The following is a 24,920-nucleotide window of genomic DNA, read 5'->3' as shown; positions in this document are numbered from 1 at the left end:
TGCTGGACACTGTGGCTGGCTCACAAGAAAAAACTGGACAAAGTCAAAATAACCAATGCAAAAAAATAATAATCAATGCAAGATAAAACTGATTAACGCTAAAATGGAGAGAACTGAAGTTGGTACAAATAACGGCCTTAAAATAACAATAATCACCTCATGATGGCTGAGGGTGTAATTAGTAACATTCGACTAAAAGGACTGATGTATCAAGTTTTCTTCATAAAATTAAAGTAGAAAACTCAGGGTGGTAAAAAATAATGTTAACCAGGTTAAAAAGGCACTAATTGTTACAAAAATAATTCAACAAAAAAGAGGAAGAAAAGCAACAACTAGAAAATGGTTTAACTGAGCTGTAACAGCAAGTTGATTAGGGGAAGAAAACAGATGATTCTGGTTTGTTCTGGACAAGTCCACAACCAAAATGCACTGTTAATGTAGTTCTGATTAAAATGCTTCTATATTCATGTCAGTACACCCTCAGAGCAGGCAGGGCTGACTCTCTGGCCCCCTCCCCGCCTGCCCCCCATCCCCCGTCCTTCCTCCCTCAGCTCCTGTTTCCGCTTTTTAAGGGACACCAGAGCCCCCGGTTCTGATATGAAGAACCAGCCGATCATCTCAGTAATACAAGTGTCTCCAGAAGACAGTCCTGAGGCTTGGATGTTCCTGGTCCTTAATTCACTGTCTCATAGAGAGTTTTGTTAATTATTGATTTCAACACACTTTATGGATAAAACACACCAATTTTATGGACAATCCTATCTCCTGCTGAGAGGACGTTGAACTGACTTGACGTCACAGGATTACTCCTGTCGCTAACAATGTGATGGCTACAATTTTCTCTTTTTTTTGCCAAAACATTAGTGGAAGAAAGAAGAAAAATACAGATAGATGAGAGAAAAGGCAGACTTCAGACTTGCTTTATTTTTGTACCAAATCATCAGGTGCCCCAGTCAATCTCCTCTGTCACCCAGATGACACGGGAAGGGCATCCCTAAGTACTTGACCCAGGCGGCGACCCCTCTCGGGTGCAGACATTCCCTCCCGTGGCCCTGCAGGCAGAGTGTACCTGAAACCCATCCTTTCTCAGTTCAGTTTCACTTGGCTTATTTAATTAATTACCCGTTGGCAGCAAAACCATGAGAATTTTAGTCAAAATGAGCCGACCACACACCATGAGCAATCTGGAGTCTTTAATTATTTTAAGCATAAATAGTGCCGCCAACACGCTTTCGGGGCCACGGGAAGGTCCAAGTGCACCTGCAGGTGGAAGGGAGCGCGGTCCCGCGGGAGAGGGGGACGGGGTGGGGCTGGCACGGCCACCGCGGGCCCCCACCTGCCTCACAGGCAGGACTGACCACAGCGGCAGAGGTTTGGGGGGTTGACCTCGTGCAGACGGAGCTGGAGCAGAGCACACAGAGCACAGCCCAGGCCCACAGCCCCTCCCTCGTGGAGTCGGAGGAGCCGGCGTGGGGGCGCGGCACGGGCTTCAGAAGCAGTAGGACGTGTGGGTGACCCAGTGGGCTGACTCCTCCTTGGAGCGCTTGGCAGAGCTGTGAGTTGTGAAAAGGGACTTGTAAGCTTCCGACTCCTCACTGTCGGCAATGGACCTCTTTGTCGCTCCACACGGAGGCTTCCCGGCTTTTCCAGAAGAGCTCCCATTTGCTGCTAGAAAAAAAATGAAAAGCCAAAAACTTTAAGGTTGGGCCCACAGGTCATTCCAAACATCACTTTCTCCAATGGGAAGAAAAAAGTCTGTTAATCCCAGGAATTTCCCTCCTCCTTTCTGGGGATGAATGTTGAAATATGTGACCTCAATCGTCCACCCCTCCCTAAAAAGAAATGAAGCCACTACACTTATATCTATCATTTAAAATCACACTAAATCACTGCTTGCTCTGTTCTTGGCGCTGGTCCCAGCTCCACGAATGATTACATCAGACCGATCTCCCTGGGGGTGGGGGGTGGTATCAGCCTGCTTACAGGGGTGGAAACAGAGACGCCAGGAGGCTGTGTGACCCACCCCAGGCCAAGCAGTACTACGTGGAGGGGGTACTGGGACCCACAACACTGTGGAGGACGTTTACAGCATAAGATTGCACTTTCCTTTAGCTAATGAATCCGTGTTTCTCTTCTTTGTGAAATAAATTCATTTTCTTTGTTAAAGGTAGTGAGTTCGGGGAGAAATGGACTAAATTCTGGACTAACCGCCAAATGGCTCTCTGATACTTGGTCAAGAGGCAGGTGGAGGGACGGCTGGCTCTGATGCCACATGTGGTGCGCACAGAACCCCAGACTCAGAGGGAACGGGGACGGCCCTGCCCAACGCCCTGAGCCTCAGTCCACCGATCAGCGTCTGCAGGACGTCTTGAGTCCAGGTCTCTGCATGCCTTGTCAGTCTGGCACCAAGTGCAGACGCCACAGGGAAACTGGACAGTTAGCACCCATGACCCCGGCCCTCCTCCCCACAGGGCTTCTGCTCTGCGGCGTATCAGCTGTTTCTCAGTTAGCCCTGAAGCGCACTCACACAACTATTTAGAGGCACAATTAGGATGAGCTTGAGTTTCCGAATTCACTCCAATAAAACGGTGCCCTAACCATCTGCATTTCCAGCCTTCTGCGTCACCCACTGTCGTCTCAACAGGACCCACCTGCACTTTTGAGAGCCGAGTTGGTTTTCTTCTCTCTAGAATCAAGGCTGGTTTCTTCGGGCTTCCCAGTCTTAATTTTTGATGGTCCTGGGGTTTCTGTAAAAGGAACAGAATAAACTAAGCAAAACAAAACCAGGAACTCATTTAGGAAGCAGGCCTATGGCCTTATTTTACTAAAACAAAGAACTCTTTTAGCGTCTTACCTTCACTGACATCTGATTTTGAGACAGACTCCGCTGCCTTTGGTTTCTTTGCTTTCTGTGAAAAGAAAGAGGAGGGCACAGATGTGCTTGGATTCACGGATTTCGGCGTCAGTGTGGCTCCTGCCGTCCCGGGAGCCCAACAAGAGGCCGATCCAGTTCACTCAGGCCAGGGGCTAGGCCTGAAGGAGACTCTGAAACTCATCAGTCCTAAACCCCATCCTTCCCGCGTGTCTCCAGCTGTGCGCTCCTGCCTCATACAACACCCATCTGCAGAGATCTGCTCAGCTGTATACTTACATTCCAGAAACCACAGTTTCAAAAAATGTAAACGAAGATGACAGATTTCAGTGGTAACGGCCAGGGTAAACAGTGACTACCGCATGCAAAAGAGCAGCTGAGTGGAGGGTAACATGAAGTCCAGCCAGGGCAGACGTGTGCTGACTCTCACTCACTCCAGGAAGACGTCTTCAGAGTCCTCAAACTGCTCTTACATTTGTGTATTTAACTATAAGGACTTGAGGCCTGTGCTAAGGAACACGTTAGCCAGTTCTCCTCGACTCTGGATTACCCGTTAGAATTCTGTCACTCAGGATTGTTACACTGGTCAGCAACAATTTAAGAAATAAAACTAACCCATTCTAAAACCACACAGCCATGTTAGAGCTACTTCAGTCACAAGAATAAATAGGCCTACTTTCACTCAGTTTACTTAAACACGCCATCTCCCTAAGTATGCAAAAGGTGGTGCTAAAGACACACACCCTAATGACTTCAGAAGGCTCCGATCGCTAGAAAACACCCAAGACCGTGCTCAGGCAGTGGCCTTGAACTTGTGATATGCACATGCAAACTGATCTGTAATGCTTGTACAAAACACACAGCAAGTACTGCTCATTTCACACACGGAAGATGCACACTCAAGGCGTCTCAGCTTTCAAAACAAGAGAACGCTGCTGATCTGCGAGCCATCCATTCACAGCTGGGCTCATCTGAGTGCAGTAGGGAGTCAGAGAGGAAACGCCATGTCCCGTTTCCAGCTGCGGGTATATTTGGGCAATATTTTGGTTTTCTGGCAGCAGTATCTAAGAGGCGTTCCCAGAAGCTCCAGCGAGGATTTCGCAGAGAGGGGCATGTTGGTTCCACTGGGCTTTGCAAACTTGGCAGGAAGCCTGGGACTGAGGGGCGAACTCACTGAAGAGGGTTAAAGACACACCAGTCTCCAGGAGCCTCCTTTAAAATACAGTTTTTCCCTTCTGTGCTTTTTAAAAACTAAACTTGATCAACAGGAGCAACGAAGAACAAGCAGACCCTTTTGGACACTGTCCTTTGTCAGAAACATCTCAAACTTTTCTTCGCTTGTACGATACTGAGACTGCAGTAACTTAGAAAACCGGCTTAGATGAACACACATAAGTTTGCTTTTAAACGTGAATTTCCCCCTTTAAAACGACAGAGTGGCTCTTTAACTATTTCTCATGAATGTTGTAATAACCTTGTATAAAACTGCTTCAGAGAATATGTCTACTAGCATTTGATCACAAAGTCTGGGCACAATTCCTTGTACTATGGAACCATTCACATGCATTCTTCATTTTCTACCTAGGCACAATGCTAAAAGGAGGAAATGCAAATGCTTTGGCTCCTTCTGAGAATTCTGGACCCCATACATAATAACAGTATGATCTGACATTCTCAAGCATCAGCTTTTTAAAGTCTTACAGGCCATGAATTCTTTCTTATTCTAGGGTGGTATGATCCAGCCCTTTCCTCTATTATGATTTTAAAAAACCTGAAAAATCTTTAATTACTACATCATTGGTAAATGTACACCAGTAGCATAAAAACAGTCAGGCTATTTGTTTTCACAATTTTACGTCCTCAGGACACTGAAACTAATTTTCTAATACTTTAAGCACTCTTTTGTCTTAGTTCTGATTACATGAAGTTTCTCCCACATTTACCCTGAACCTAACATCTTTTTGTTTTTAAGAATGAAAGAAGACCACTGCTATCATCAGTAAACTCAAGAACAATGAAAATTCCTGTTGGATCCAGAATCGATGGCACACTGAATGATTTCTTTGCCAATAAACCCTTTTGAGCCTGCTTATTACAACAGATCATTAAGCACTGACTCCACTGCTTGTGGAACGTGATTCTGAACCTGGAGCACAAAACAGAGCCTTCGCACCTGCACATCCATCCAGAGCTGGCCGCCTGCACCAGGGCGTCTCGCTGGTCTCCCTTCCAGGAGCCCATGGGGGACTCAGGAAGGCCAGGGAGGTGGCTCCCACCAGCAGGAAAGCTGCTTGGCTCCTCACTCTGGGAACAGGGGTGTGTGTGTGGTGTTGCAAACCCGGTCAGCACAGGCTCTTCAGACGTGCTAGGGGGATGGTGACTTCACTCCTCCTCAGTCTTACACATTGTCAACACAGAGAATCAGCAGTCCTGGTGGCCGCCTGCCCTCAGGCTGCGCTCTGGGCCGTGATTTATGGGCGTGAACTTTTCTACCGTCCTAACAGCAGGCGTCCCCTGCACCAGCCCCTCCTCCCTGACAAGGAAGCTGAGCGCAGAAGGGCAGAAGGGCAGAAGGGCAGAAGGGCAGAAGGGCAGAAGGGCAGAAGAGCAGAAGCGCGCGCCCAGCACAGTGAGGTGCAGCCGGGCTGAGACTGGAATCCTTCTAGAGCCCAGGCCCTTCCAGGTCATAAAAACTGCCTCAATCACTGCACACCCCGAAGCAGCCGCCAGTGACGCAGTTGTGTGGTTTGCTATCACTCTGGGGCGGAGGGGCGGCGGGGCAGGACCTGAAGACTTTACTTCCGCGCAGACTCGGGGCAGTAAGGGACAGACACCAGGACCCTGGTACCTTTCCCAGCTTCGCTCGAAGCCTTCTCTCCTCCATCCTTCCCTTCAGCACTTCCACGTCCTCCTTGGTGCCATTGAGCACGATGACGTCATCCTCCTGGAAGGCAGCCCCGCACTGGAGAGGAAAAAAGAGAGAAGAAAGATTCTGTCACCCCATGGAAAGCTGCCACCTCTCAGACTCTCACTCTTGGCCCAACCACAGGTCCTCGAGCTCCTGTGTTCTCGCCTGCATCCTGGACAGCTTCTGAGCCCGAGCTCTGCTTGGGGAAGTTTCCATCTGAGGTTAGCAGGGCAGGCCTGCCTGCAAGTCTGGCCCTGGCTGATGTCTGGGAACTTGGATTCTGGAGGGTTCCTCCCATTTTCTCTGTTGGGCTTCTCTGCTTACAGGTGTCCCCACTGGACATGACCTCTAGGTGCACGCGGGAGCAGGGGCCCCGTGCAAAGACCCAGGCACAGAGTGGGCGGTTAGGAAATGTTTGTTTAAGGAATTATTAGTAATTCTTGTTGAGCCCCTACTGCTGGCTCATCTCAAGATGACTGACTTAACCAGAGCCTGGGAGATGCCACACTCAGCTGAGCAAAGGCTGAAAGCGAAGAAGCCACGATGTCACATTTTAGACGCAGAGAGAGGTCTGTGAGCCTGACCTGACATCAGAGTCTCCCCGGGGGTCTCTGGGACCCACCGCCAGCTTCCGATCCAGGAGTTCTAGGCTAGGACCCATGATTTCCATTTCTAATGTTTTCTCAGGTCCTGCGGATGCTGGCTGTGGGGACCCAGGCTGCGAGAACCACTGTTCTGGAGTTTAGGGGGGTGGCCAACTACAGTAACTGGGCTACATCCCAGCGGGGGAGGGGAAGGACCTTTCTGGAGGCGAGGCCTGCGTTTCAGCTCTTCCCTGGGCTGCGGCGGCCCGGGTCACTCCCACTGGGGACTAGGCGCTGCTGAGGACAGGATCCAGGCCACATGCGCTCTGGGTTTGTTTCCCTCTTGCTCTCCAGAGCCTCACTGCCTGGACCATGGCCTCAGTTACCACGTCTGTTAAAAGGGGAATGAACTGAACTCCCAACGTGGTCGCCGTCGGGCTGAGGCAAGAACGAAGGTCACACCGCAGGGGTACAGCACAGGGCTGGGCACCGGCTCCGCCAGCACCGGCGACTGCTGCATCTTCGCACTTTCCTGTGGTACAGCCGCCTGTGTCCCCGCGGGTGGCTCTCCAGGATGCAGCTCTCAGCACCGTGTCCCTGACTAGCCTCCCTCAGGCAGAAACATGACATACCCTGCATACCTACAAGTTCCTCATCCATGGATTCAACCAATTTCAGATAAAAAATCTTTGGGAGAAAAATTCCAGAAAGTTCCAAAAAGCAAAACTTGAATACTATGTAAATAGCTGCCACTCACTGGTGTGCAGCAACCCTTTACATAAACCAGCAACTATTTACACTGACCAGCAATGGCAACTGTTTACCTGACATTCACATTGTATTTACAACTATGTACCCAGCTTTTACATTACATTGGGTATTCTGAGTAACCTAAAGATTTAAAGTGTACGGGAAGATGTGCGTAGGTTATATGCCAATGCTACACCATTTTATATAGGGGACTTGAGCATCCCCAGATCCGTGAGAGTCCTGGACCAATCCTGACCACCCCCCATACTGAGAGATGACAGTACACGCTGCTGCATCTCCCTTGCTGGGAGAAGTGCGCCCCCTGGCGGACGGGAGAAAACATAAGGGAGTCTCATTGGATTCCTCTCGACTCCACTGGGGCTTTGGCCCTTACCATCTGATGGCTACATATCCCTTGTGGATCACTGGGGCAAATCTGGGCTGTGGGCACAACTGCATGCTGAGACCAGCGAGGCCTCCTTGTCTCCTGTGTCCAGAGCAGTAACAGTAAGAGACCCACTGTGCCTGGGATCTTTGACAGAAAACATCCTCAACACAAGACAAGACATGCAAGTGCTCTTTTTCTTAAAAGCTTTCCCAGCACCTCCCGACACATAAAGACGTCAGTCAGCGTCTGCTGCGGACTTAGCTGGGTTACGTGCTGTGGTTCTGTGTCCAGAACCCACCGCTTCTGGTCAAAGTTGGCTCCTTGTCAAGAGTGGGTTGGGTAAGCCTTCACCACTGAAATGACCTTCCTCTGACCCCCGAGTCCTGAGGCTGGAGCCCCAGAGAGGAGTCAGTTCTAGGAAGGATGAAAGGGGACACGTAGCTGGGGCTGCCTCTGAGGAACAGGAGCTTGTTTTCCAGCGTCACTGCAGGGAGGGCCCCGGGGAAGCTCCAGGATGTGGGAGATTTGGGTAGAGCCTTCCCCGGGGGGGTGTCGTCCTTGGAGAGGGAATGAAAAAGAGTCCGTAGGCACAGACTCAGGTGGATAGGCCCAGTGGGGCTTGGGGCTGGGGCTCTGGCGTAAACAACCCTCCTGAGCACACAGCCAAGAGGGAGAAGGAGCTGCGTCTGCTCCCACTGCCCGATGGCCTCGCTCCCGCTCCTCCCCCGCGGGCTTCCTGTGTCTTCTTCCCACAGTCCTGGCTGCCCCTCATCCTGCCGGGTCGGCAGCCCCTCTCCCCACACAGGCCGGTTTGGTCTACCTCTGACTGTGGACGCTATTCTGCCTACAGCTGTGGTGTGAGGCACCCAGAGCTGTATTTTTAAAAGTTGAATTAGCCACTACCAATAAAAAGTGGGGAACCTCTCACATTAAATCTTGAGATATCTTGCTCTTTGTCACCAAAATTCAAAACATCCACTAATACCAAACCCGCCGCTTCCAGGCCTCAACTGCCTGGACCTGAGCAGACAGCCCCTGGAGACTGGCTGCAGGCTGTCCTCTGTTCTGGGCGCCTGACTTTGGCAGGTGTCTGTTGGACCCCAGGAACCTGGGTGGAGCGGCCCATCCTTGGAGACAAGTGACACTGGGGCAGGAAGCAGGTTTCTGGCCAATGCCAGCTGCACACGGGGCCTTTTCTCCAAGGACTGAAGGCGCGGAGGGTCACTTTAGAAAGGGAACGCAGGGCTGCTGCAGAGGCACAGCTGGCCCACAGGGGCTGACCCTTTCTCTTTCCTTATAAAAGTAACACGTACACAAAGTAAAAAACAACAATATTTTCCTGTGAATGCATTTTTCTAGGTGTACTGTTACTGCAAAGTTGAAATGATGTTTTATTTTCAATTTTGCTTCCTTTGATCACTTGTACCTTAGATGTCAAAAAATGGGGGGAAATGGCTAAATAAATCATAACATAGTCCTAAAAAGGAAGAGTACATAGTTATTTTAGAGTTTTTGACAATATAGAAAATCAATGCTTATCACGTTAAAAGAAAAACCTGACTAGAAATTGTATATTCATGTGATCTCTGGATGTTGATTAAAAAATTTTTTTTCTTGAAAAAGTAAAGGCCAGTAGGAAAGTGCTGAGGGGACAGCGGTAGAATTAAGAGTCATATGCTATTATATTTGTGTATTTATATCACAAAAAAATGGAATAGTGGTTTCTCAATCTTTGTTCTTACAAATAATAATTGTGATGAGTAACTGATCACATGCATCTGACTGGAAAATCCCTCTTCTGAGACTTGCTTGTTCTTTGTCACAGAGCCCTGTCTGCCTCCTGCGTTCATGGCTTGTGATAAGTGGGTGTGTGCCCACGTGTGTGTGCTGACTTTTAAAACAGAGCTTCTCTGTCACACTGCAGGCTCCATGTGGCAGGGATGAATGAATGAAAGAATGAGAACATAGCCAAAGAAGTATTTCAAACCAGGATGAAAGGGAGTGAAATTTTAAAGCCAAACAGCTCCCCTAAAAGGTCTCCCGAACTTGACACTCCCTACAACATGTGAGAATGTCCATCACACCACGCAATTAACATAAAAAAAGTTAAAAGCTAACCTGTAAGGCAGAAGAAGATATCTCCTTTTTGGCTTTGATGAAGAAACATTAAAAAAACACCCACTGCACCCATATTGGTTCTTCTGTAACTTACAGGTTTATGCTCTATGTCCATTTTATTAGGATTTTCATTCTTTAAAATTTTAGTTTAATCAACCTGTATTAAGCAGTTGCTACATTAAGCCTGTTAACCTTTGTCCATTTATTACCCCAGTTCCTCCAGCAGGTTTGGTTTGATTCTGCACTTTCCTGGGAGCCATGGGAGTGTAAACCTGCCTCTTCCCCATCACTTCCTCAGCTGTCTCTCCCACAGCTCTTCTCCAGGTTGAGAAGTGAGCTAATGGGTGAAATCCAGCACCAGTCCTTATTCCCTAGGAACGGGCCGCTGTGAATGGACCCGCTGGTCCGGCTCAGGCACACACAGGATGATTTAAAACAAGCACTTGGGGTCCACGGGGGCAGAGCTGCAGCAACACTTCACAAGCTGTCAGGGTGGTCTTTCTAGACATAAAAGGACCTTTCCTTTCCCGACTCCTGCTAGATCAAATTAGCCCCTCAAGTCATGGAATCCGAACACCTCCAGACAAACATGTACAGGGTCTCCCCACTGAAAGGCTGCATGGATCTGTCTTTATATAAAAGATACACAGTCACACAGTGCTGCAGTCCCTTAAGTTTAGACAGACTAGGTTTTATCTGCCCAAGTAAGAAACCTTCTTAGGGCCACAGCAACATCTGTTCCACAGAAGAGCAACAGGTGCCTTGAGTCGCCCACAGCAGGTGAAGAAACGCTGTACTCATCTGACTAAATACTGAGCTCAGGTGTCTCAGAGTCTCTGGTGTGTGATTCACATCTCTTGGCTTCATTATTCTTAATACATGCATCTGGGGCAAATCTAAAGAGAGGACCGGCAAGCGAGAGGCCCTTCTGACCCAGAAAAAGGAGGCTGTTAAGAGTAAAAGTATCCATCAATGGAGAATAACGAAAGTGGGGAGTCCACTAACGGTGGAGCAGAGATTCCACCTCTGCCACGTGCTACAAACTCACGGGCCAACTCACCCTTGGCAGAGGGAGGGACAGAGGCAGGGCACAGGCTCACCTGCGTCCTTGAAATGAGGTCCTCTGGAGAGCCACGCTGAAACACTCGGACTGTTCCGAATGCTATTTAGGAAGCAAATGAGATTTTTAAACAATTTTTATTTATCCCTTTAATGAAAAAGGGTCCGATGACTAAATTTGGCCTCCTGTCTTTAAAAGGATTTAAAGAACTGGACCCACGACTGTCACGGTCTCTCCCAGCCTTCGGAACTCAAGATGACCCTGCGATGCCCTTCATCTGGGCTGGATGTTTTCTGCCGTCGCCTCATTTTGTCTCACTGATCCAGCCCTGATGATACACTGAGAGAGGCAAAAGTTTCTATTTTTCAACCTACAGGTCAGAATCAACAAGAATAAAATCCTCCAGGGATGAAAGAGTAACAGAACCTGCCAAGCAACTCCGTTTGTGCGATTCAAGCCGGAGCCACAGCAGACGATGCAACTGAGGGAAGAGAAAAACCAGGCTGGGCATGGACACCCCAGGGCTCCCACCCTCGGAGCGTGACGAGCTTCTTTTGGTAAGTGTTTCACTAACTATGCAGAGACCGTGAATGGCGCAGGATGAGCAGGTATCGCTATTAAAATCAAATGTGTTTTTCTTTGCCTCTTCCATGGTTTTGAAAGAGAAACACTGGAACATCAGTAATATTTTTAAAATGCAGAAGTAGCAGGCAACTTTTCCTCTCAAAAACAGTCCTCGTTTTTCATTTAAGCCAAAGAAAATTACAGTGGAATATTTTCAAGGATGAGGCCAATTTGAGTTTTAAATTTTAAATGCTGCCATTTATTCATTCTTCACGTGGAAAATAATAACTAAGCCAGCCTCAAGGCCATGTCTAAACCCTCAGTTCTCAATTTGTGCCCATAATAAAAATGTCATTTTTGTTGTGATTGTTTTGAGAAGATATCTTAAAATGTAGTTTTCCCCTCCACATCAAAGTGGTTGAAGAAATATAATATGCATTTTAGGAATAAGCATGTTGTGATTAAGGCATCTATTTTACTAGACAGCTGGACAGTAAATTCAAAATTAGTCTAATATGATAAAGCTCAAATAGTTCAAGAAAACACTGTTAACTTCAGGGTGCTTTGGACATTGTTCTGAGCCCAGAGCTAACAAAAACGACAAACTCAAAATCTTCATTGTTGCAGCTATAGTGACTTGTTTTTTTTAGGAAAAATACACAGTAAATAGAGACAGAACAAACATTCATGGTCTAAGGGTCACAAGTCCCCCGGCCAGGCTCAGCGGGAAACGCGCACCCATCCGCTCCCACCGCTCTGTCCAGGGGCCCCCGTGAGGCAGGTACTACCACACACCCATCTGCAGTCCAGAAAAAGGAGAATAAATTCTTTAATCTGGTTAAACTAATGCTAATGCTATAAAACAGTAATATTCTGGAGCATAAGGCAAAATGTTATAAGTTCATCTCTAAAGATGCCCATTCATTATCTATTTACTCACAGGAATTACCTTTAAAAAAAGTACAAAAGGTTTAGCAAAAAGAATTAATTAAATGGGATGTTGTCAAACCCCTGGGAAGTCTTTTTATAACAAATCAAATCCCATCAAACAGACTGAAAATGCCTGCCCTTAAAGGCTCTAGTGGCAATACATGAATCAAACACATGCTGCTGCCTTTTGTTTTTGGCTGTTAAGGCTTGTTGGGGGAGAGGGGGGAGGGGGCCTGTAGAAGGATAAAGAAGGAAGGAAAAAAAAAGAAGGAAAACATACTCACTGGCTCTAATAATTAGGATAGCAATGTATCTGGAAACAATTTCTTGGACAAAAACATAAAATGTAAAGTAATGCCATTCTGAGAACTATAATTGGAAATCATCTGTGATTTCCAGCACTGTAAAAAGAAAAAAAAAATTAACACCAGCCTTAACCATAATTTTGGTAATTATTTCTACTGAAAGACATTCTACAAAATCTCTTGGATGTTATACGCCTTCAGTCGACAGAAAATATAATCTTCAAAACGTTACTGTTTGGAAGCTATTTAATTCTACTGTGCACTATATACAGTTTAATGATGCTACTCATTAAAGGCTGCAGGCATGAAGAAGTAAAAGACTATCACAATATGTACATAAGGCCCAGGAAAGAGACTTTAAGAAACGACAGTACGCGAGAAAAGCCTTAAAATGTTCTCACACTCACAGAAAGGAGTAATTTTAGAAATCATTTGTGATTCAGTAGTACGTGAGGGAACAATACTGGAATGGTAAAAAATGGGTCTGGTCTGAAAAAGAACTTCTGCATCTGCTCCACGACACACAAGGATAACTGCCTCTTTTTCTAAAGCCTTTACAATACATAAATATTTTAAATACAACTTTTCACAGAGAAAAATATGGTTCAAACATCAGCCAGACTACACTTTCTTTTACGGGCTGCACATTCCCCTGCTTGGAAAATGCCACTTACATTTCTTGGAAATTAATTTAGTGCTAGAAAGTCACATGTTTAACAACTGCACTTTCATTATAACTACAAGTGTTGACTTCACATTACAGAAACAAAACAACAGGCACCAAGGGCATGGGCTGGGGAACGCCTGCAAAGCTGCGGACGCGCTCAGCGCTATTTAAACAGGAAAACTGCCAGGCCCTCTCTAAGGAGTTGATTCCCGTAGGAGTGTTCACACTCTCCACCAGATGTGGGTTAAAGTAACAGCACAGATGATTAAAATTCAACAGCAGTGGAGTTTCCAAAGGCTTCATTACAAGGCTGCCCTCACCACCTCAAAAAGCTTGTGTAGAAACAATGACAGTAAAGCTGGCGACCCAGGTTCCCACAATGTGGCATCTAACACACACCTATTTATAAATTTCAAAGTGAACCTGAGCCAGAAGATTTAACTGGGCAGCTGTGAACACTGCACCAAGACAAGAGGTGCCTGTCTCTGTGCACGGGAGGGAGAAAAATCAGCCTCGTATTGCCCTCAAGGACAGTGGACTTACACACGGGACGTACCTTCATTTAATTATTATAAAGTACTGAAAATATCCAATCCCCTGGGCTCTGCCACAGAGGTAAGTTTACATGGGGTGCAGTTTGTCAGTGAAGTGGGGCTAGTATTTCTGTGATGAGACCAGGATGTTTTATTTTGACCATAAGCTCAAAAACAACACCAAGACAACAAACCAAAAAATCTCCGAACCCCAATTCCCATGTTAAGCTAAACACAAGAGAAAATTTAACAAACTATGGTACACAGTTTACCTTTAACCAAAATTCTTATTATAAGAGAAGTAGTTAAAAGCTACTTACATTTTAAGAAGTAATTTCTTTCCTACTGAATTTCTACTCTCATGACATAAGTTGTGTTTATTTCAGAGACCAGATATGAAATGTTAATTATGATGATTTTGTGCTTATAAAAATATTATTTAATTTATAATCATGTCTTTAAAATTATGCTGTAACATTTTATGTTTGGGGCAATCAACAAACATTTACTGAACCAGAGTAAAATCTATCATATTTGGGCAGTGGCTGCTTCTTATTTTTGAAGCATAATGGGTAAAAAGAAACCATACAATGAAAACGAATATATTTTTAAAATCCACAATCCACAATCAGCATTTATTTACTGGTTCACAGTTTGAAAGCACAAGGATAACTTAAAATGCTGCCTTGTCCATGTTTTATCCAAAAGGCAAGAGACTAATGTTAAATCTGAGATAAAACACTGGTCAAAAGTAAATGGGCTTTTTAAAAATAGGAAGTAATGGGGAGGGTATAGCTCAGTGGTAGAACATACAGTTAACATGTACAAGGTCCTGGGTTCAATCCCCAGTACCTCCATTAAAAAAATAAATAAACCTAATTACCTCTATCCTAAAAACAAACAAACAAACAAAAAACAGGAAGTAGGAACAGGCAATGATATGACTTTTTATGTAAACCTAGAGACAAGATTCATAAACAAGTAAAAACAATTACTAACAATACAGACACTTCACCTGATCAACCTTCCTCCCTAAATCCTGAAGGATGACTTTTGCATGCCAATAATAACTGATTAATTAAAACCCCTTTGGTCACTTTTGGCCACTGCTACCCCTATTCATGCTGTCTCTGTAGAGCCTGAGAGGCAACGAAATTATTATCAATTTTTTTCAAATGATTTTATTAGAAAAAGATATCTTGTTTAGAATCACTGAGGCCTTCTCTAAAAACAATTCATAAACTCATTTCAACAAGTTGAATTACGTGATTTACTGTTTCCTTTATTGGAAAGATTTATCCTCATACCATGATACAGAATAATGGCATAAAATAAACTCTGACTAATGCAGAACAGAGCAGTATCTATGTCCAACATAAATATCTGAGATTTTTATCAGCCCTGATAAGGGTATTCGCACATAAAAACACGCTCAACATTATTAGTCATCAGGGAAATGTGAAAAAACCACAATGAATTCCACTACACACCTACTAGAGTGGATAAAATTCTTTAAATTGACCACAGCCAGTGTGCTGGTGAGGCTGCAGAGCACATGGAACTCTCATGCGATGCCGGGATGTAATGTAAACTGGTACAACTACTTCGGAAAACCACCTGGCAGTTCCCTAAGAAGTTAAACATAACCTGTACGTAAGCAGCCATTTCACTCCTAGGTATTTACCCTGAGACACAAAAACATAGTCCGTACAAAGACCTGTGCACCAGTGTTTACAGCATCTTGTAATACCCTAGAGCTGGAAACTTCAGTGTCGATCAGCAGGTGCACAGACAGATTGTGGCGTGTCCATTTGCTGGAATACTGCTCAGCAATAAAAAGGGGAAAATGGTGATACATGCAATGATGTGGATGAGATCTCAAAATCATAAGTGAAAAAATTTCAAGCAAAAAAGTATGTAAGTATGACTGTTTACATAAAGTACAGAATATGCTGGCTAACCTGTTGGCAGGGATGGTCCGGAGACAAGGTGGAAGGAGGAGAGTACAGGGCCCGAGGAAACTTCCAGGGGGTGAGAGAGATGCTTGTTATTGTGACTGTGGTGACGGTTTCAAGAGTGCACACATATGTAATAACTGATCAAATTATACACTTTAAATATGTGTACTTCAATAAAGCTGGGGTGGGGGAACAGAGTTACAACACCCTAAGTTCTGTGTGTTGTTCTTTTAGGAAGCTTCAAGGAAAACATTCCATGGTAATAAGAAAGCGCCTGGAACTTAAAACATGAGCCAGCTGCGAGCCACAAAGCCTGGACTCCTCGTGTGCACAGCCATCTGCATCTTCATTTTTCTTTACTTGAGGAATCCAGCTCCTGAGGAACCAGAGGAGGAACCCACCTCCCCAGCAGTAGTGGAATGTGGCTTTTACCCAGATGAACTGTGTTCGGCTTTGTTTGAAGGGAAAGAGGCAGCCCTTCAAATTGCAAAATTTTGTAAAACTCCTCATGGATCTAAAATATTTGCTCACCTACATAGACCTGGAAATTGCTCCAGGCTCTCTCAGGAGCTGCATTTCATAACCAGACCCCTGTCCACAGAAGAGGGCACTTTCTCTCTGGCATATGTGATAACTACTCACAAGGAGCTGGCTATGTTTGTGCAGCTTCTCAGGGCTATTTATGTGCCTCAAAATGTTTACTGTATTCACGTTGATGAAAAGGCCCCAAAGAAGTATAAGACTGCTGTGCAATCCCTGGTTAATTGTTTTGAAAATGTTTTTATTTCATCAAAGAGAGAGAAAGTGGCTCGCACTGGCTTTAGAAGACTAAACGCGGATATTAACTGTATGAAAGACCTAGTCCATCCCAGATTTCAATGGAACTATGTCATTAATCTCTGTGGACAGGACTTTCCAATCAAAACTAACAAAGAAATCATACGCTACATCAGAAGTAAATGGAATGATAAAAATATCACTCCTGGAGTAGTCCAGCCACCAAACAGTAAATCCAAGACAAGTCAGAGTCATCCCGAATTCACCCCTGAAGGAAATATCTACGTATCTCCAAATGAAAGATTCAGAGTTGAACCACCCCATAACTTGACAATTTATTTTGGAAGCGCTTACTATGTACTAACAAGGAAGTCTGTAGAGTTTGTACTGACTGACACCCGCGCAAAAGACATGCTTCGGTGGTCCAAAGACATCCAGGGCCCAGAGCGACATTACTGGGTGACTCTGAACAGACTGAAAGGTAAGAACGATCCGGCAACAGGGCGTGTGTTCAGGCCAGAGGCAGCGACGGGAGATGGGTGCCCCTAACTGAAGTTCTTTCTAGCCCAGCTGTTTCACTCTGGCTTAGCAATAGCTGGGCACTTTGTGAGACGACTTGGCAAGTACGCGGGGCAGGGGAGTGGGTCTGCTTTTAGGGACCTGAGATTTGCCGAGAGCGCCTCACGTTCCCAAACCAAGCTGGCTTTTGTTCCCTCTCCGAAAGGAGTCCCAGCATTCTGCATCTCCTCAAATATAGCCCTTTGAAGATTCTGAGCCCAGACCTTTGAAAAGTTCTTCCTCATTCCCTTCTCAGCTACTGCTGGGCACCCACGAGCACTGGGCCCTTCACTAGGGGCTCTCTGAGAAAGGAAAATATTAAAACTAGCCATTGTTTTGTGGCAAATAGGACTTTCCTTCCATCTTCTCATTGAATGCTTCCATGTTTTCTCCCTTAGATGCTCCGGGCGCCACCCCAAATGCTGGCTGGGAGGGAAATGTTCGAGCCATAAAATGGAGAAACGAGGAGGGAAGTGTTCATGACGGCTGTAAAGGTAAAAACAAAACCCAAACCACAAAAAGCCTTCAAATTCCAGAAAAACTACAGCTGCTGTCTCGGTAATTGGGGAAGAAGACTGATGACCAGGTGAAAGCAACGTGGAATTAGTGATGATCCAACCAGCAGGTGTCAATTTAAAAAAAACTTTCACTTAATTATAATATTCAGGCAGGAAAGTGCACAGATGGTATTTGAGTTTACAAATTTTCACAAAGTGAACACACAACAGACTTATGAACAACACTGGGTGTTTCTGTGCGTGAGCTCCATTCCTTCTTCGTAATATTTCCTTCAGCTGGGTTTTTGGAAGTAGGATTACTGGGTTGGCGAGAGGAGAGAGCCGAGTGGAAAAAAGAGCAAGGTCCCCAAATGAACAGAACTGTCCCTCACACACAAGCCGAGAGCTCCCTTCTCTGCAAACTGCAGGTGATGACAGAAACCACCTCGCAGGGTGGGCGGGAGGATTGAGAGAGAGCAGGAAGGGCCAAGCACAGGGTCAGGCACAGAGAACGTAGGACTGAGTTCCTCCTGAAGGAAGCCAGAACCAGAATTCCAACTTGAATTACTTCTATTGATATCAAACACTTGCTCTGCAAAACCAATAAAAGGCTGAAACAATGACTTGTTAAAACCAACGTAACTCTTATAAGCTACCCACAACCAAGGAAAATACTTGAAAGCTTAAGGAACTTAAAATAGAAGCTATCAGAATTCAGATTTTTGTCAGGAACAAGACTGCTGTTACATCTCCCTTGTGCTCATGACTGGCTAGAATTCCACAGTATTCATCCAAAGTAGCCATTAAACATTTCAGAGATCACTAATCAAAAGAATGTAAACTTCCATCACAGATTCAAAATTCAACATAAAGCCCCTATCAAAGCAAAGCATGCTCAATTTGGGCTTTCGTGAAACAGAGAGGCCTTACAGATGACCTTGGAAGAAGGGCATCGCTCTTCTGCGTGGCTGTAAAGTGACAAGGATACGAAGGCGGCTAAGCTGGGTCTCTGTGTCATTTCTGCAGGCCACTACGCCCAGGACACCTGCGTGTACAGACCAGGAGACCTGCCGTGGATCATTCAGTCGCCTTCTTTGCTTGCCAACCGATTTGACTCCACAGAACCTCTTGTGGTCACGTGCTTGGAGAGGTGGCACAGACTTAAGGCTCTAGGGCAGGCAGAGGCCCCTGTGGAACCACACTGGCATTTCCGAAGGCAGAGTCATTTTAATGTGAAATTGAACCACTGAGCTGGAAGTTATAAAGCGTTTGCTTTCTTACTGGTATCATTCTGTGTCCTTGACTTGAAATCAGAGAACATTCAACCAAAAAAGAATGGGAAAACAATTCCTTAACATATGTTAGTCCTAAAATGAATCTAGAAAGATTCTATCGAAAAAGCATGAGAAAGAAATTACGAGAGAAAAAATAACTCACAGTACTGCTGGGTGAGTGGACTGAGTGGACAGGCGACCTGGAGGGCCAAATGCCTCACTAAACAGGGACTGAAAATCAAAAATCCCCAAGCACTTAGATCCAGGCTCACGTTAGAATAAGAACACATTTTGTCTTAGAGATACGACTGTGTATGAGATTTTAATAAAGAACAAACTCCCACTGAAAATGAAAACGTGCCTATTTCTAACAGTCCTCTTTGGCTGGGAACAACGTAACTTTGTTCTGGAAATCCTAGAAAAGCATGGAAGAGTCTACTTCTTTTGGGTAAAATGAAATTAATCTGGAGTTGAGACACAATTTCTTACAAAGGCTGTCCTAGGTTTCTGTGATGACGGAAATGTTCCACATCTGGGGCGTCCAATACCAGCCACAGCCATGGGGGGGCTCTGAGTACTTCAAACGTGGTTAGAGTGAACTCATTCTGTGGATCTTAATTTTTAAAATTTTAATTAACTGAAATTTAAATAGTCACGTGTGCTTGGCGGTTACCATGCTGAATGGCACAGGTCAAAGACATGGATGGTTTTAATTCTTTCTCACAGATTCAGGTCTGTAAAAAGTCTATGAATTCCTGTTGTGTTGCTGAGGTCTTTATACACATTTCCTGTCTCTAAACTAGCTCAGGGCATCATACGAGACTGGAAATGTGCAACTTAAAACAACTAAAATAAAGGAAAAGCAAGAACCACAGGAGAGAACATTAAAGAAATGTGTAATTCAAAGGCGCAGAGTATAAACCTTCAGTAAACTGAAGCTTCCCAAACACAGACATGAAATCAAATCCACTTAATAGTCAATGAAAACAGCCCCCCAAAAGCACAAAACTAAATAGAAGGAAAAGAGGCTCTGAAAGCAGGTCCCACAAGTCAAACTTGAACTACCCACAAAATAGTAAAATCTCTGTTTAAACAAATGCTTCTTCCCCTTTGATACTTGATTCCAGGGAAAGCACACAGTGAAAGGGTTAAGACCATCAGGGAAGAATGCAAGGGCCCCGGACAGCTGGGCACTGCGTCCACGTGTTCACAGCAGACACAGCGCCCAGGACCCGGCCAGTGCGCCTCGTTCCGGCAGGGCTGTTCAGAAAGCTCGGATTCACCACCCTGTCTTATAGCAACTCGCTTGCAAGAAAGCGCAAACTTTATTAAAATTTGTTTTTAATTAAATAAAATAAAAAATTAAAAGGAGATTGAATCTTTTCAGGTTACTCGAAACACAAGCCTTCCTTCACTTCATTTCAACATCAGTTCACAGACCAGTCATGTTACTGTGACGAGGGGCCTAATAAGACTGTCAACTTAAGAGACTTGCTGTGAGGATGAGGCACCTAGAAAAACACCTGATGCTTTTCGCAGATGAGAGGTGAGGAGATTGCAGGTGATGACAGGACTGGCAGGACCACGCGACCACGAGGAAGGCAGCCTGGCTCCAGGGTCCAAGCCCTCACGGCCTCACCATACCATGTACAGAGAAGTGCAGATTCAAATCCGCCCACCCTCTGAGGGCTCTGGCACCCTAACAGAGGAAACGACCTCAACAAATCCTTCCAGTAAGAGCGAGATAACTAAAATCATAAAGGAACTTACAGGCCCGGTGGAATGAAGCAGCAAGAGATTTGGGGTTGTAGTGGCGTGTCGGGGGAGGCTGAGAGGCCGGCAGCCTGGCAGAGGCCGAGGAGGCCAAGATAAAGCAGCAGCCCGTCGGCATCAGAACCGCTGCTCTCGGCCCGAGTCAGACCCCTACCGCGCTCACTCACAAAGAACAAAATTAAATCACATGTAAAAACTGTCCAAAATGTATTGCCACAACTGTATCTCAAAAGTGATCTTGAGGTTAATAGGGATCTTGAGATAATTTGTCTAACTTTCTGGGAATAGAACCTTCTTGCTAACATGGAGGGTCTACTGTTCAATCTTTCTATTAGATTTTTCTTACCTGTAAAAGTTGAAGGCTGCCTGTGCAGCACATTATACGATTCCCTGAGGCTTAACATTCACAAACATCATAAAGACGGCAGAAAGCTAAAAACCTGGAGGCCAGCCTGAAAAGCAGAATTCGCTGGCTACTGTTGAAGAGACCCCCTTCCTTCATTCATTTTTCTCCCCTTTCCTCTCTACCCTCTCCATGATAAGAACTCAAAAAACAACAACAACAACAACAACAACAACAACAAAAAACCAGTATGAGTGTGAATTTGTTTCACATCTGACTTTAAAACATCCACACACCCCACTCACCTGTCACAAAGCCTAAGTAAACGAAGCCAGAAACCAGCAAGGCAAACACCTCTGCTCACACCTCTAACATCTAGACCAGCTTCTCAAGCTTTACTGTGCATACAGCTCCCCTGGGACTCTTCTGTTAAAATGGTTTCTGATTCCACAGGTTTGGGGAGGGGCCTGGGAGTCTGCATTTCTTAAAAGACAAAACCAAAACCCTCCCAGGTGATGCCAGTATTTGCAGGACCATGGGTAGTGCTTTGAGTGATAAGCATATCATTTATTTTGCAACCTGTAACTACTCCAATGTGTTTCTTCTTACTACAGGGGAAGAACACAGTGGGGAATACAATTAATTTTTTGGCTAGTGCTTTGTTTATAGTGAAAACAAGAAAACCTAGCAACTACATCTCTTTGGACCCTGTTTACTGAAATCAAGTGTGCACGCCATGTGTTTCAGAACACAGAACCAGAGCTATTTCAAACGCCACAGTCTCTTCTAATGAACTGAAAAGTCAAATGCTGACGGAACTACAGAGGGTAAAGTTGAGAAAGCGCATACCCTAAATATCCCTGAGGTTCCTGACTTTGTTCTTATGATACCCCCTCCTCTAAATTTCAGACATTAAAAACATGAAAATATCTGTTTTAGACTTTTCGACACTGTGGCTTTATCTGACTTCATTCACATTTTCACGATGCACCACAGCTCCTGAAACTGCACCATCATTCTTCCTTTTGGTGTCTGGCAGACATGGCTGGTGTCACCTCTTCTTCCTGGGGATCCAGCTAGACTGCCATTCCCAGGCTCCTGCAGGTATGCATGGTCATGTGACTAAGTTCTGGCCAATGGAATGTGAGCAGAAGTGACAAGCCCCACACCAAGGCCTGGCCCATAAAAGCCTCCCCAGTTAGATGCTCCCTGCCCTGACCCCATCAGTCAACTGACTGGAGAATACTCCAAAAACCAGAGTAAGTCAGACCTACGAGACAGAAGAAGTCTGAATCCTTGAGCTTCCCCTAAAAGAAAGCTGCCCAACCAGGAATTCTCCTCTTTTAGCCACTGGAATTGTTACAGAAGGTAGCCAACCTTGACTGATATACTCAGTATCACTAAACTTTAGAGACTTTAAATTGGAAGCACAAGTCTGATTCCTGACAACAGTATACCAATTTGTCATTTAACTTATTTCCTCACTTCAAAATGTTATTGTTTAGAATTTGGGTCTAAAAGGAAAGCATCTGAGAATTTACTGCAATTCCTTCATTTTACATATTAGAATCTGAAGCCCAGAGAGGTGAAGTGATTGACGCTGCCAAGCCAGCGTGCTGGTGTATGAACCAATACCGATACATACCAGGCTCCCAGTATCAGCCGAGTGAGTGAGTGAATGAATGATTCCCATTCAAGTGAGCCAATGACTGCACCATGCTCTGTTGTTCTAAACTGCAGTGTCGTCAGCTGAATTGTGTCCTCCCAAATGTGGAGGCCCTAACCCCCAGTACATTAGAATGTGACCTCCTGTAGATGTAATCAGTTAAGATGCAATTGCTGGGGTGGGCCCTAATCCAATGTGACTGGTGTCCTTATAAAAAGGGTAAATTTGGACACAGAGACACACTGCACAGAGGGAAGACCACGCGAACAGACACTGGGAGAAGCGGCCACCTACAAGCCAGGGAGAGAGATCTAGAACAGATCCTTCCCTCACCGCCCTCAGGAGGAACCAACCCTGCCAATGCTGTGACGGCAGGCTTCTAGCCTCCAGAACTGGGAGACAACAGACCTCTGTCAAATCACCCAGTTTGTGGTGCCCTGTTCCGGCAGCCCTAGCAAACGAACATGCAGGATATTCAATCTGGCTGCATGGGCAAAGGCCATTTGTATGGAGATTATATAAGTGAAAAGTGGGCATTATCTTGCTCTTCTGACAACAGATTTATTTTCAAGAGAATTCTGTCCCAGAGGCGTTCCTGGCTTACAGCCAGCATCCTGTCGTGAGTGCAGGGTGACAGCTCAGCGGCCCCTATCAGAAGGTGGGAGAAGCCAGCGCCCTGGGCCTCCCCTAGTCTCTGCCTCCCCTTGTGCGATCCTGATGCAGTCGGTTCCCCTTTCCTCCCACTTCCTTCCCTTCCCATGAAGTGCTCAACGTAGACTGTCAAAGGTTTACTAGCACTTTGTTCCCAGACACTAACAAAATGATTTCAGCGTTCCCGTGCAATGTGGCATTTCCATGAAATAAAAGCAACCTCTTAAGCCGTGTGCAGACACTCCTATGCGGCTAACAAGTTTGTCAACATGGTTACTAATATGGACGTTTGAGGTCAGCCAACGCAAAGGACAATGGCACTCCAATCCAAGGGATGGTTACCACCGTGGAGGGGAGAGTCTGACTGCTTCAGATCACTGAGTCCCCCAAACCTCGCTGCCCACCAGAATTATTCTGGAAACTTAAACAGAAATAGAAATCCATGGGGCTCTACACCAACCATGAACACTTTGACGTGGGGTCTGAGATGGGGAGGGGGGCTTGACAAACCACTGTGGTGACTGTGCAGCGCAGCCGGGGATCACTGAGTTAGGACCGAGGTGGCCCACCTCGCTCCGGTTCTGCACCCTCTGTGCTTCCTTCCCACGTCTGTCACGGTCGGTACCGCCTTGCTTGGTTATTTGAGTGTCTATCTCTCCTACTGGAGTGTGGGTTCCATGAAGGCAAGGACTGTATCACTCTTATCTGCCAGGTATCCCGTCCCACAGTGCCTAGGACGGGGCTGGCCCTAACAGCTGTTCCACGAAAGCTGTAGAATCAAAGAATAATTCATGACAGGGAGAAACAGCACTTGGAGTCCAAGGAAACCCAAGCAGAGTTACTAGAGGTGAAAATGCAGCCTGGAGTTGTTAGTAGTGATGCCATTAAACTAAATGCCAGGCTTTCCACGGACCCACAGAACACCAAGGACAGAAATGTCCTGGGCTGCAGCAGCAACCCTGTGAAAGCAAATTCCTTGGTATTTCTTTCCTGTGAGCAGAGCAGGCATGTTCTTACATCAAGTATTTGCTCACTCTTGTGAGCATTTACTGAGGATGTGAGACATGCCCTGGGGAGAACATGCCCACAGGTGGAGAGATGGACGAGCCTTGCTCCCGCTTTCAAACACTCACAGACAGAGCCCAGGGGATGTCAGGGCAGCGAAAATACACTGTGATGCTATGTCATTATACATCTGTCCAGACGCACAAATTGTACAATGCCAAGAGTGAGCCCTGATGTGAACTAAGGGACTTGGGTGAGGAGGATGTGTAGGTTCATTTATTATAATGAATACGCTGCTCTGACAGGGACGCTGACAATGGGGCTGTGTGTGTGCGGGCAGAGATACGTGGGGAATTCCTTACTTTCCTCTTAATCCTGCTATGTATCTACAACTGCCCTAAAAGAAATCAAGTCTCACTTAAAATAACCAAAAACTCTCGGAGTCCAGTGGGGAAAGCACATCACCAGTGATCACATTTTGATGAATCAGGGGTTAACAAGGTGCCCAGGGACCGGGGATGCAGGTTTAGCAGCAAGGTTCACAGAGGAAGCAATTGGTAAGGCTCATGGGGAGCAGGACCCCTCCTGGCCGGCAGGTCAGGGTAGAGGGAACAAAGGCACAGGACAGGGGAAGGGGGCTTGTTCTGGAGAGGCCCGAGCTTGGTCTGAGCGGGACAGGAGGGCAGGGGCAGGTCCCAAAAGGCAGTCTGACTCTTACTTCCAGCAAGGACAGGAGTGG

The 24,920-nt window shown here is 45.8% G+C and overlaps 2 protein-coding genes across 6 annotated transcripts in view; one reads left to right on the top strand and one right to left on the bottom strand.

Moving 5' to 3' along the window:
• Nucleotides 1–1,176: 1,176 nt before the first annotated feature.
• Nucleotides 1,177–24,920, bottom strand: part of RTF2 (replication termination factor 2) — a 33,605-nt gene continuing 9,861 nt past the window's right edge. The window contains exons 6-10 of one of the 4 annotated variants that reach the window (XM_032461418.1): nucleotides 5,721–5,834; nucleotides 5,046–5,176; nucleotides 2,855–2,909; nucleotides 2,652–2,747; nucleotides 1,177–1,668 (exon numbers count right to left, since the gene is read on the bottom strand). In XM_032461418.1, the coding sequence (XP_032317309.1) occupies nucleotides 1,342–1,668; nucleotides 2,652–2,747; nucleotides 2,855–2,909; nucleotides 5,046–5,176; nucleotides 5,721–5,834 (723 nt within the window). In that variant the 3' untranslated portion in view covers nucleotides 1,177–1,341. The remainder of the gene's footprint in view (nucleotides 1,669–2,651; nucleotides 2,748–2,854; nucleotides 2,910–5,045; nucleotides 5,177–5,720; nucleotides 5,835–24,920) is intronic. The other 3 variants (XM_032461419.1, XM_006186141.3, XM_006186140.3) reach the window with 3 other exon arrangements.
• LOC102513907 (beta-1,3-galactosyl-O-glycosyl-glycoprotein beta-1,6-N-acetylglucosaminyltransferase 7) lies at nucleotides 11,191–19,054 on the top strand. Of its 2 annotated transcripts, XM_006186139.2 has the most exons (3): nucleotides 15,794–16,895; nucleotides 17,371–17,466; nucleotides 18,496–19,054. In XM_006186139.2, the coding sequence occupies exons 1-3, from the start codon at nucleotides 15,926–15,928 to the stop codon at nucleotides 18,717–18,719; spliced, it is 1,290 nt and encodes a 429-aa protein (XP_006186201.1). In that variant the 5' UTR covers nucleotides 15,794–15,925; the 3' UTR covers nucleotides 18,720–19,054. The 2 variants fall into 2 exon arrangements, with proteins under 2 accessions (XP_032317311.1, XP_006186201.1); XM_032461420.1 differs by lacking the exon at nucleotides 18,496–19,054 and adding an exon at nucleotides 11,191–11,237 and having other exon boundaries at nucleotides 15,872–17,936.

Source organism: Camelus ferus, chromosome 19, assembly GCF_009834535.1.
Source record: "Camelus ferus isolate YT-003-E chromosome 19, BCGSAC_Cfer_1.0, whole genome shotgun sequence".
Classification (NCBI taxonomy): Eukaryota; Metazoa; Chordata; class Mammalia; order Artiodactyla; family Camelidae; genus Camelus; species Camelus ferus.
The sequence above is the reverse complement of the archived record's forward strand: the minus strand, read 5'-3'. Positions and strand labels throughout refer to the sequence as shown.

What these genes read in the sequence shown, in the direction of transcription:
- LOC102513907 (XM_006186139.2), top strand. Translation starts at nt 15,926, where the DNA reads ATGAGCCAGCTGCGAGCCACAAAGCCTGGACTCCTCGTGTGCACAGCC. An exon ending in GACTCTGAACAGACTGAAAG is followed by an intron (nt 16,896 to 17,370) that starts GTAAGAACGATC and finishes TTTCTCCCTTAG; the next exon opens with ATGCTCCGGGCGCCACCCCA. An exon ending in TGTTCATGACGGCTGTAAAG is followed by an intron (nt 17,467 to 18,495) that starts GTAAAAACAAAA and finishes TCATTTCTGCAG; the next exon opens with GCCACTACGCCCAGGACACC.